The sequence below is a fragment of the Cydia pomonella genome, chromosome 18 (assembly GCF_033807575.1).
Source record: "Cydia pomonella isolate Wapato2018A chromosome 18, ilCydPomo1, whole genome shotgun sequence".
Classification (NCBI taxonomy): domain Eukaryota; kingdom Metazoa; phylum Arthropoda; class Insecta; order Lepidoptera; family Tortricidae; genus Cydia; species Cydia pomonella.
This window is the reverse complement of record NC_084720.1, coordinates 14,160,580-14,173,227: the sequence shown is the minus strand read 5'-3', so window position 1 is coordinate 14,173,227 and position 12,648 is coordinate 14,160,580. Positions and strand designations below refer to the sequence as shown.

The following is a 12,648-nucleotide window of genomic DNA, read 5'->3' as shown; positions in this document are numbered from 1 at the left end:
CAATTTTGAAACAATAAATATACACAAATATTAGGGAACAATATTTATTCAACAAAATATTACAGTAATTTCTTAGCATGCTCATTGAATTCCACAAGAAGTTGTTTCATATCGTCAAATCCAGATATTTCCTGGGCTTGTTCCAGCGGTAGCCACTTCAGTTGTTGGTGTTCATCTGAGAGAGTAACCGGTTGTTCTGGATTTTTTAACTTGGCCAACCAATACACCACTACTTTAGGTTTTCCCTTTACTTGGTAGTTCAGTGTCTTTGAAATATCCTTATACACCTGAAACATAAGCAATGTTGTTATTAAAAAATATTCAGTAAAAGATGGCATTTATTTTTAAAAATGCTATAGATGTAGGTGGACTTAATATTATTTACTTACTAGTAGTTCATTTTCTGATAACCCTGCTTCTTCTTTTGTCTCCCTTAACGCAGTTATCCAATCAGATTCGCCTGGGTCAACATGACCTATAATAAAAAAATAATTGGTGTTAACTGGTAAGTATATCAAGAATGAATACTCATCTTTACTGCAAGATTATGAGTTTGCGGCACTTGCAGTGGAGACAATGGGACTTTGGTTGGCGGACATGAAAATCTTCAGGGCCCCTGTCAGCACGGCCGGTCGATGCCACTGAAGACCATAGGGCGGGCGCTTACCTATCCCAGCGTATATCCCTGGTAATACAGAGGTAACGCGGCCAGCGTTATGGGATCTATGCCGCAGGCGGAAGCTTTAGAAGGGGTATTTTTTTTATAATTTATTTATTAATTAGTATATTTTTTAGTTCAAGTTTTATTTAGTATTAGTTGAAATTTTAAGTAGTTTTATTTTACGGCTAGTTTAGTTTTAATTTTATACCTAGTAAATTGTACTTACCAATAAATAATTAATATTTGTGTAAGAACAAATGGGATATAACTTTGAATAAGACATAATAAATGAAACAACATGTAATAAGTGATGTTGTGAAGTAATGCGCCTGTTGTATGCTGATTAGAAAGAATGCTACTCAAACTGTTATGTACCCAAGTCCGAGTTCACTGTTTGTATAAAAAAATAATATTAAGTTATATATATTTCTCATGTAAATGTAATTTCTTATGACAAATAAATGTCTTTAAACTGAACATTGTAAAGAAATGCACATAAAGATAATGTACAAATACAGAACTTAATTTAATTAAAACTGTGCAAAGTGCCTTTCAACTTCGTTGTACCTTTTGGAGGAGTCCAATGGTGTTCTCCATAAGATGTTTGTAATAATAGAAATTGGACCGCTTGATTTATATTTCTGAAGATAACCAAACCGGCCGCACGAGTCGGCGACATGATTTTAATCAATTTTTTTAACTTATTACATTTATATATTTTCAATTGCAAAAATGCAATGCTACCTCTCAACTTCACTGACGTTTATGAAGCATTTTTCAAACTTATTTAACCATAATAAAATATATATATCAATGTTGTATTGTATAAACTTGATAGTGAATAGCTCTTACATAGGATACTGGCAACATCATGGAGTATATAGTTTTCATTCCTCCATCAATCCATTTCATTCATCATTCGTCAACTCAACTGTCAAGTCAGAACTGTCAAATTTATTCGACGATATGTTATGACTTTGAAACGTTAATGCGAGATTTTTTAAAGTTTTTCCCTGTTTTACAGTATATAAAGCGTTACATGACACGTTTTATCATTATGTAAATGTGAATAAAACGTGGACGACCCTTACCAGGGCTATTCTCAATCACAATGGAGCCGGAGCCAGGCACCAGCAAGAATTCTTCGCCGGCAAGTCCGAGCCTTAATATTTCTAAATCTAGACTTACCAGGGCAAGGAAACGAAGACGGTAAGTAAGCTTTAAGTTGCCTATAGCACTAAGTTTAGCTGTAAGCTTGATAAGAAGGATTAAGACATCAGTTATGTTGTCGTGATTTGGTTGACTGGCCTCTTTGCCAAACTGCAAACTGTATCTGTAAAATAAATCGATAAGGATATGTAGTATGACTTGCTTTTGTATATTAAGCTCTTGTAGCTTTAATAATCCTAATATACTGCCATGTAGAATGGTAATTAAAGTGCTACAAGTTTAAATAGTTTTACTTAAATCTATGTTTTTTTTCTTAGTGTATCTAGTGACAGCAGTTCGGACACCGACCCTGTGCTCCCGGAGAACCTTCTAGAGGTAGAAAAGAATCTTCATGCTTCTGCTATGAAAAATAATCTGGATGATGTCAGTGTAAAGAAGATTTTAAAGGTAAGCATATAAATAGGTATATTCAAAACATTGATAAACCTAACTACCAAATTCAAAGTTACCAGACTTTTTGTTAAAACCAAAGACTGGTTTTGCTTTAGGTTCAGAGGAAACCGATCCTTTGGCCAAAACATGATTTTATGCCTGCCGTAACTGAGACTGAAAATTTTGTCAGACACTACTTAATATATAATTAAGCACTTACTTGTATGTGGATATGGTTCTAATAAATATTTTAGTAATATAAATGGATTTTACAATAAAATAACAATTCAAAATTACAACAAAAATGTACTTAAACAAACACTTCCCTGTGGTCTCATGATCAATGTGCACACAATGCTTGCAGCATTTTCATGCTTGATTAGCGTGGCCAGCCTTTGCACTAGGAATTACTTGGAGCGGGGGTCCTCCCCATTCTGTCCGACTAGCTCGCGTGTAAAATGCTTCAAGTCAGCTCCCCAGCATCCCACCATGCCATGGGCAAATAGGAGCATATTTTTGCCTCTTTTACGCTGCTTACATTTCGGCTGTCGCTCCTGCTGTGCAAGAGGAAAGGCTGATGTTTTGTAATATATGCAATTTGTAAACTTTCTATTTGTAAAGCAGGCAGGCAGTTGTAATTACCTGTAAATCCGGAATCCAGAGTCATCTTAAGAAAGTTTTCAGTGTTGAGTAGAATTTGCATTGTTTTTGTCTAAGTTATTCTTAAATTCATTGACACTTTGGGCTAATACTATGTCCTCTGGGAGTTTGTTCCAAGCTTTACCACTCTTTTGCTTATGAAGTGTTTATGAGGATTATTGTTGGACCTGCGAGACACCAACCTCTCATCCGACAACCATCATCCGGTCCTCTTGACCTCTCAGGTGGCTGTTTTTATTATTTTAGTATTTTATTAAAATCTTTGAGTTTCAGGTCATAGTTAACTTTTCAAGCTAAATATTATATTCAGATTAAGTAATGTTATGTCATGGATATTATAATGAAGATATATATTTTTTTAATATATGTATATCTATAAAATTAAGTATATTTTTAAAACTAGTTTGAAAATGGTTTTTTTTTTTCACACATAATTTTTGTGATTTGAATAAAGTTTGTTTGTAGGTTTAATTTTACATTGGGCATTTCTTTGTTTTAGACTGTAGTTACAAACGATCATGTGCTGGCACTGGTGAAGCTTCAAGAAGAAGAAGAAAACATGGAAGCCCACTCAGATACTCCCAAGCCGAAGCTTACTAGGTCTAAGGCTAAGTGAGTAGTTATTTTATATTTCTTTTGTATAAGTATTGGCATGGTGAGTAGTTATTTTATATTTCTTTTGTATAAGTATTGGCATGGTGAGTAGTTATTTTATATTTCTTTTGTATAAGTATTGGCATGGTTAAGACATAAAAGCTGCATGAGAGATATACTCCAAGCCGCCAAAAAGCTCAAATGGGAGTGGAGTGGGTCGGGCACATAATAAGATACAATGACAACAGATGGACCACGACTTCCTGGTACCTGTACCTGAGAAACACAAACATTACAAGGGCTCAGAAACGACCGAGGACTCGATGACGTGACAGCTGGCTGACTTCGCGGGATTAACATGGAACAGACAGGCTACTGACAAACGGAATTCGAATAAGATGGGGGAGGCCTTTGCCCAACAATGGGATTCTTTGTAATACCTTTGTATTACTAAGCTAAATCTAAGAAGGCTTTTCATCTGTGTGAGATGTTTTAAGCAACCTGGGAACGACACTTGTGTACGTGGCTGTATAGCCCTATGCGAGAGAGGATCCCACGTCCACACACGCGGCAGGTGTATGCTTCCCACAGGGTTGGAGGCCTGCTCATGGCATGCTTTGTCCTTTACCCTTTTAAGCTGCATTGTCCTACTTTTATGACTTTAACATGACAAAACTTACTCAAATAAAGGTCAAGGTCAAATTTTAAAGCTTCAGCAGTTAATAAGATACAGTAATTATGTTGTCCTAATTTTTCAACACCGCACACTAGGGACTTGTCCCAAAGAAATGTTGAAAAATATTGGTTATTTTGAGGTTAATTATTAGCAGACTATCAGCCATGGCACAAATACTTTAGAATCTTCAGATACAGTCTGTCAGTAATATTTGACACCACATAAGTACTTTAAATATAAGACCAAACTTTCACAATAATGTAACCAGTTAGAAACTGATTGCGATTGAGTTTGGCAGTTTATGTACGAGTATTATGTGGATTGTGTTGTGTGCTCCACAAGAGTCAAAACTACCGAGTTGGTTTTCATGAAAATATGTTGAATTTCAATGGCACTGGTGGGTGACATCGGCCACGTTAAAAAGCAAGGAGGGCTAACGCTTATAATTTCGCCTTTCTTTCAAAATGTCTAATTCATAGTATTTTTGGGGGTTTACAAGTTTTTGTATCGCGAATTTTAAGCCCTTATTCGTATTAATTGTGGTTATTTTTTTCTATTTTTGATTATTCATGGTAAACATTAGATCCAATAAACATTAGTGGTTTTAAAAAAGTGCCAACTAAAATTTTTGCAAAATTAAACAGGTTCCAAAAACGGTAAATTTAGATATTAAAATGTGTATATTAGAACGTATTATTATTTTTTAAACATAGCAGAATTTTGAGAGCTGTTGTGTGTTGTTTGAACCTGGACCACCACAAAAGCACAAAACAGTAGCCCTCATTTTCAAAAAATTCGTAGTCTGGTTATACTTGGCTTGTTCTTTCTATAAAATTAATAAACTGTTGGTTACGAGCTTATAAAAACCTCAATTTTTCTAGAGAGCTGCGGAAAGTGTCCCCAAAAACAGCCTGGAACCTTGAGAACCTAGAGCTAACACCAATCAAGCATATACCAGTAAAGACCCGGCCGGAGGTCACGGCACTGATCGCCCAGGAGCTGCCGGAAGACGAGGATGATGAAGAGTATGACCCCAGGGCGGATGATGTACCGGTAAGTCAGATATTACGCTGCTAAACCCGCTTACGGCGTTTATCTTAGGAATAAAAGAATCTGACAAGGGCGTCACCAAGGGACTGCATGGGGGGCAGCTGCCCCTTCCCGAGGCCAGTGACATCAACTGCAAATCATCAATTAACCGAACGTGGTTGAAGGCCTTTAAACCATAATCCTTGTTTATTTTTTCTCAGAGTGATGATGACCAAACTCTGGAGTCGTGCAGCGACCTGGACTCGCAGCCCCGCACGCCGGCCACGCCGCGCCGTACCGCCAGTCCCAGGATCGTTAAAGATGGACCCTTTAAAGTACCACAGGTATGCCGTACTTTAATTAATTTTTCCTACTCCTCTACTGTTAACTGTCATTTATGCATTCATTAACACGAATATAAGAACATACATAAAAGATTTCAAGAAAAGTCTATATTGTCTATTCCTCATAAAAGCTCTTGTGCTTTTATAAGCTATAATGTTACTGCGATTAATGGCTACCAACCTAACAAAACCAAAACGAATACAGTTTTAAACTAAGTGCATTGCTGCCAACTTACAAAATATTCATTTGGTTGCATAGTAAAAATAATTACTTCATAAGTCAGAAACACGCATGTGACACCCGTAATATAGCAACACCCATAGACTACGAAGACCGCTTAGCGTTGCTTGTTAGTCTCCGTAGGCTACGGTGGCCAAAATTGAGAAAAAACTGTCCAAAAAATTAATTTATCAAGTAGCAAGTACCAGGGCCTCATGAGTTACGAGGAGGTGTCGCCGACCGGCCGGCCGCGGCCCGGGGCGAGCCGGGCGCGTAACAAGGTATGCTCGCGCGTCTTGGCTATATACTTTTGCTGTAATTTGTTTACCTAAATTAAGATTTATTTTTGTTGACTCGTAGGAAAAATATTGTATGCAACGTTGTATAAGTAGGTCAAAAAACTCTCGTGGCGTATTCCTTTACAATGTTCGCCTACGCCTTCGGCTCCGGCTCACATTGTAACTCACGCCACTCGCCTTTTTTGACCCTTCTTATACAACTGTTGCATAAAATACTATTAATTTAACCCCTCGAGATTCGCGAACGCGATATCGCGTTGGCAGAAAGCTAAGTTCCATGATATCTCACACGAAATTTGATGCAAAATGTATTAGTCCATACACTGCACTCGAGGAGGCATTTTGCGGGCACGTCAGTTAGTAACGTTTGCAAATAAATCAATATATTCTGACAGCTCAAAAAATTATCACAGTCAAGAAAAAAGAATCCAAATTTTATTCTGAGTATTCTAACTTTAAAACTTCAAAGTTGTAAGCTGTGAGTTAAGTTGTTAATTGACTATGTTGTAATTTACTAGGTCCCAACCCTTTCTCAATTTGTAAACACAAGAATTGTGACCAAATATTGTTATTTTTCTTTTTCATTTCAGGCGTACGATATATCATTTGATATTTACCAGTCGCTTATCTACGAACATCGTGAGGAAACCGGACTAATCCCAATAAGGCCTAGTTTACCTTCTGTGTTGAAGTAAGGTCCGGTGGGAGTCGCTTTTATAAAAACTGGTGCCTATGCTAATTCTTGAGATTAGTTCCCAATCGGTCTGCTACTGGCAAAAAGCCGGGAAGCTAGGAAAATGATGATTTTAATATCGGTCTTGAATGAATTATTACCATGAATTATTCTTATGTTACCATTTATTCACAATGAATATATGGTAACATAAGATCTTAATTTATATATATTGCTTCCCATTATACATTCAGTCAATATACACATGTGAAAATAACTGTCAGTGATATATAATCATTCGAATAGGTGTCCTAATTGACAATCGTGCGACCAATTAGGACACTCATTCGAGTTCAATATGTTTGATCGCGCGAGTAAAATTCTCGCGAATTTGCGACCATCGCGTAGTCGCGTTGTATTAGGACGACGCCTCAGTCATGTAAAATTAGAGATCTTTCAGGAGATTTCAACGCCCCGCCGCAAACTGGACACGGACGAAGAGGCCACCATCGCGCTCCGCACGCGCTCCAAGCTGTCCCTGTCGGCCGTGCCCATCGACCACATCGAGGGCTCGTTCGTGCCGCCCGACGAGCCGCCCACGCCGGCCGCCGACGACGTGTGGACCGAGTTCCTGCACATATGCCTCAACCCCGACACCGAGGCGCAGGATGACGACGACGACCCCGAGTACAACGTGGCCCAGGATCCTGATGCACGTTAGTTTTTAGCTAAAAACTTTTTAGAACAGAGGATGAAGTATTGACCTGAAGCAAAATGCTACGGGTACGTCCTTAAACTACGTCCAAAAGTAAGGTATGGGCATTGTGAATGTCATCTCGCTTTGTGTGGTAGGGCACAGCACAGCGGATGTCATTCCAGATCTAGAGCAGATCCCAACTGGGGAAGTACCTCCACCTTACAGAAAACCGCAGCCAAATAGCACTAGACCCTACTCATAGTGTTGTGTTCCTGCCGGTGAGTTAGGTTAGCAGAGCTCAACGAGGGGGGGGGCGGAATGCTAGGGTCCGCAACGCGCATGTTGTCGCGCTCTGGAGTTATAGGCTACGGAGACTGCTTACCACCAGGCGGGCCGTATGCTTGTTTGCCACCAACGTAATATAAAAAAAAAAGTTAGATGTCAAATCATTACCTTACTTATCCTAGTATATTTAATCGTACAGAAACAGAGAAATCTTAAATCTAACTCCAGAGAATCAATCCACTTGAGAGCTTCGTCGTTTAGTTTTATCATATCTTCCGGGGGGCCTCCAGTATACTTGTCCTATAATGTAAAAAACACTTCTCGAAGACATTTTTTTTTTTTTTTAATATAGGACATTATTACAAAAATTGACCAAGTCCCACAGTAAGCTCAATAAGGCTTGTGTTGAGGGTACTTAGACAACGATATATATAATATATAAATATTTATAAATACTTAAATACATAGAAAACACCCATGACTCAGGAACAAATATCCATGCTCATCACACAAATAAATGCCCTTACCAGGATTTGAATCCGGGACCATCAGCTTCGTAGGCAGCCTAGGCAGGGTCACTACCCACAAGGCCAAACCGGTCGGTCAAACATTATTTCTGGAATTCCACAATGATCACTTAAAATGTTGTTATATACTTAAAGAAACTCACAAAGTATTGAAATAAACCAAATAATCACTGAAAAATATCATTTCTTATAATATTTTCATCAATAATCGCAGTAACAAACGGATTATCTGACATTGCGACGTCTACATTGTCTCTAAATCGTATTGTTGGAACATCACGTTTGTTTACATGATAAGACACGTAAAGATCACACTTTACATTGTGCGGAAACTCTGACGGTCAAAATTTGACTTTAAATTTGGCCTACTTTTTTTTTTTTCTTATTTTTCTCTTCTACATGCCACACACATGCTCTTAGCCACATGCGACATAAGTTCGTTAATAATTTAGCCTAAGAGATGTCACATTCATATCTGCATAAAAACGAATCTGATGATACCTTTATCACCAGACTTAAGCCAATAGTTTCAACTAAACTAAACACCTCCCCGCGTCTCCCTCATACTTCCAATTCTGCCGCTGGACACACCATTACACATACATCGAATTATAAATGTGCCTTTAAGTAGTATTTTATACAATCGTGATATAATAGAGGGCTTTTTAGTCGAGTATCGTGTTTAGGTAACTTAGCTGAGTTGCCTAAGTAAGGCATGAGATTGAAAAACTTGATTATATCACTATTGTATATAATACGAGTCATCCAAAATTATCCTTTTTTTACTATAAAATCTTAATAATTAAAGAAAATTGGTAAGTATCTCAGTAGACAACAATGTAGTACAAAAGACATACTCGTGACTATTTGGTCCTACTCGGCGCCCGTTTAGTCTTTTCTATGGGAGCGCGGCGGCACGTGATTGGTAAATTTTTTTATAGTTGACTACAGCGTATCGAAATTAATATTATAGTTGAGTTGGGAGCCCATACATGAAAAGTACGCAGTTATAGTTTGGTATACGCAATCTTAATTCAACCATTATAGTCGAAGAGTAGAAAAAAAGATCGATTCAGTCTAATGACCGTTCGGGCGTCAAAAATTTCAGATGATGAAGACGAGGAAGGCCTAGAAAACATAATGAAGATATCGAAGAAGGAATTGAACGATCTAGTCACTGAACTATTCAGCGTGATGCCGGAAGGCTTGGGCGATGAACTCGGAGGTAAACTCACGAGCGAGACAGGGAAGAATAAAGGGAAAGAACAAAATGTGAGTACACTTTAACATAAATGTTTTTTAGTTTTTTACACAAGTGCACCCCATCCTAAAGAAACCCTCGGTTCGATTTCGAAACCTAATCTCAAGAATTGGCGGTGACATTATTATTTACGACAGAGCTATCATCTGACTTTATACTATAATATAATAATATTAATAATATACGATTCCGTTGAATAGGGAGTGTAGGCTGATGTTTGTCTGACATGGCACGTTACGTATAAAGGCCAGGCCACACCGGTTGCGTGTGCGTAGACGTGCACGTGCGCGTGCGCGTCCCGTTGCGTTGTAAACTAAGAATTCTCATAAGATATGACACACCGCTTGCGTGACGTGCGCGTGACGTACGCGTGCGCGTGAGCTGCACGCATTGCAGCTCCGACGAGACAAACCGGCTGCGTGCTGCGTGCACGCATGCACGCAGCGGAGCGGCAACGTCGCTTCGTTGCGATTAAGAAAGAATGGTCGCATTAAGAATGTTTGCAGTGCAAAACCTTCGTCGCCGATCAAAATATCTTTTTCCATTGATTTCGTGAACTCACACCCTTTTAGATTTCGCAGGAGTATTTTGTGATAAAAAGTAAGAGGAGTGCTTCCTCTTCATCCGACTAACTACTATCGAATATTGTTAGTTGTCTAGAGGCTAGGGCATCATAGTACGCAAATGGCGCCGGATCTGCACGCAGAGCTGCAGCGTGCGCTTGCGTGACGTGTACAGCACCCTGCGTGGCGTGCGCTGCGTGACGTGCGCGTTACCCGGTGTGACAGGGGTGCTGTGCACGTCTACGCTTACGTCGACGCACACGTGCTGCGCACGCAAGCGCTGTGGCTCGGCCTTAAATAGCCGTACATTTGGCGTGCCCCTCCCTCACAAAAATCGGCAGACTGTTTTGTACAGAAAATTACAGACAAGGCGTCTCCGGTTGGTTAAATGCTCTAAGAGCAAAGCAAAGAAGCTTAAAGCTTCTTTTTTTAGACCAAATCGCAATAGACCGAAACAGAATATTCGGCAAAACAAATATGAAGGTTTCAGTATTAATTTGCAGCTATTATTTTGATTCGTCCCATTGTCGTCAAAACGACCGTTCGCGAATGGGAACTCAATCTTCTGAAACTTGTGTGGTAGCGGATGTCATTCCTGATTTAGTCTGTATCTTTAGGTTTTTAAAAAAAGGTAAATAAAATCTACCCTCAAATGGCTCCTTAAGGCAGTTGAAGGTAGATGAAAACATTACATGATCAAATAATGTAGGTTTAAAGTCAGGTTGTTCAGTGACAGATCCAGGCGGTTTTGTATTTGGTTGGTTAACCAATAAATATTAAAACTACCCGAAAATGTACAAATTGTTTGTTTACCTTTTTTTAAATACCTAAAGATACAGACTATAGAGCGGAGCCCAACTGGGGAAGTATCTCCACCTTACAGAAAACCGCAGACAAATAACACTAGACCCTACTCTTAGTGTTGTGTTCCTGCCGGTGAATAAGGTTGCCAGAGCTCAATCAGGGGGTGGGGGGGGGGGGGATGCTAGGGTCGGCTACGCGCATGTATCTCCTTGGGAGTTGCAGGCGTACACACTGAAAAAAATAGATAGCCGAACTGGTTTTGTAACTTTACTAAATAACTAAACTACGGTTATAAGAAAATAAACTTTGCATAAATTTACAAACTTATTTTGTAGTGTATACCCAGTACCTGAACACTGATAGCCAAACACGGTTTTGTAACATATAACACATATATGTCTGTATCCTTATTGGAGCTATAATTTTATTTCATTAGTATTGTTATTATTTTCATTTTTATTATTTTATTTTGACGATCATGATAGAAATTCTTATATTTTTGACATCAATGCAAATTTATTATGTAATTGTCTTTCATGAAATAAATCATCTAATCTAATCTAATCTAATCTAATCATAGTTCGCGAGTCCCAATTTTTGTGTAAACAGCAACCAAAATTTTGTTACAGTTATGCAAACATTTCTTTCAGTGCACAGGCTACGGAGACTGCTTACCATCAGGCGGGTCGTATGCTTGTTTGCCACCGACGTAGTATAAAAAAAAAAAACTGGTTACTGGTAACAGTGTTATAAATCGTGTCATTCACGACGACGCGTGCCTTGACTCGTATTGTCATGTTATTAAAGGTTAGATTTGACAAATCTGCGCGTCAACGTCGCTGACACGAACTATAATTAGCTACTAAATAAATTGTATAAATTGAAAGCTCTTATTTCTTGTTTTTAGCAATCATCAACTAGTTGTAAACAGGAACCGTCATCCGAGGAAGAAACGCCGCAAACCGCGGCCCAGATCCAAACGAGAGGGAAAGAGAAGCGGCTATCCATAGGAAAGAGCGAGGTGCTCACTGATAGTGAATGCCAGGAGAGTGATAAGGAAAATAAAGTGAAGGACCAAGTTCCTCGGCCCCCGTAAGTATATGTATTTATTAGTAAATTATTAATGATTGAGCCTATATACGTTCCACTGCTCGGCACAAGACTCCTCTCATGCGCGAGAGGGCTTGGGCTATAATTTTCGCTTGTATAGGCAAGTTTTCTCACGATGTCTTCCTTCACCGAAATAAATATAAAAGTAGCATGTAACAATAACTACTCAAACCTCTTTGAACACTGTAAGGTTCTTCCCGTACAAAATATAGTTAAATTGTCCATTCTTAAAGAAGAACACCTACACATAGATAAATTAAATGAATATCACAGAAACAATAGATTAAGAAGTATCCCTAATGCACCTAGATTCATACTACCATCATATAATAATGTCTACGGAATGAGAACTAATAATTTCATACTTACGAAAATAATAAATAGCCTTCCGAAACACATACAAGATTTATACCTATCTTAAAAAAGTTAAACATTATTTCATATCAAATAATTACGACTATATTTTGTAAACATATATTTGCTTTGTTATATAAATTCGTTTAATAAGTCCGAACCCTTGCTGTAATTAAGCCATTCATGACTTTAGCAGTAAGTAAACATGGAACTCTGCGAATCTTCTTTAAAACTAATTGGAACTTTAATTAATAAAAAATAAAAAATATATTATTTGATATTTTCCACT

The 12,648-nt window shown here is 38.3% G+C and overlaps 2 protein-coding genes across 3 annotated transcripts in view; one reads left to right on the top strand and one right to left on the bottom strand.

Annotated features, from left to right (window-relative positions):
* Positions 1 to 28: 28 nt before the first annotated feature.
* Positions 29 to 1,362, bottom strand: LOC133527573 (bis(5'-nucleosyl)-tetraphosphatase [asymmetrical]). The gene is made up of 3 exons (XM_061864633.1): positions 1,229 to 1,362; positions 390 to 475; positions 29 to 287 (listed from the first exon to the last, which is right to left on the bottom strand). The coding sequence occupies exons 1-3, from the start codon at positions 1,338 to 1,340 to the stop codon at positions 60 to 62; spliced, it is 426 nt and encodes a 141-aa protein (XP_061720617.1). The 5' UTR covers positions 1,341 to 1,362; the 3' UTR covers positions 29 to 59.
* A 219-nt stretch (positions 1,363 to 1,581) lies between these two features.
* LOC133527539 (uncharacterized) overlaps positions 1,582 to 12,648 on the top strand; it is a 32,230-nt gene continuing 21,163 nt past the window's right edge. For both annotated transcript variants that reach the window (XM_061864588.1, XM_061864587.1), the window contains exons 1-8: positions 1,582 to 1,870; positions 2,149 to 2,278; positions 3,423 to 3,535; positions 5,075 to 5,246; positions 5,444 to 5,566; positions 7,219 to 7,474; positions 9,376 to 9,539; positions 11,803 to 11,987. In XM_061864588.1, the coding sequence (XP_061720572.1) occupies positions 1,773 to 1,870; positions 2,149 to 2,278; positions 3,423 to 3,535; positions 5,075 to 5,246; positions 5,444 to 5,566; positions 7,219 to 7,474; positions 9,376 to 9,539; positions 11,803 to 11,987 (1,241 nt within the window). In that variant the 5' untranslated portion in view covers positions 1,582 to 1,772. The remainder of the gene's footprint in view (positions 1,871 to 2,148; positions 2,279 to 3,422; positions 3,536 to 5,074; positions 5,247 to 5,443; positions 5,567 to 7,218; positions 7,475 to 9,375; positions 9,540 to 11,802; positions 11,988 to 12,648) is intronic.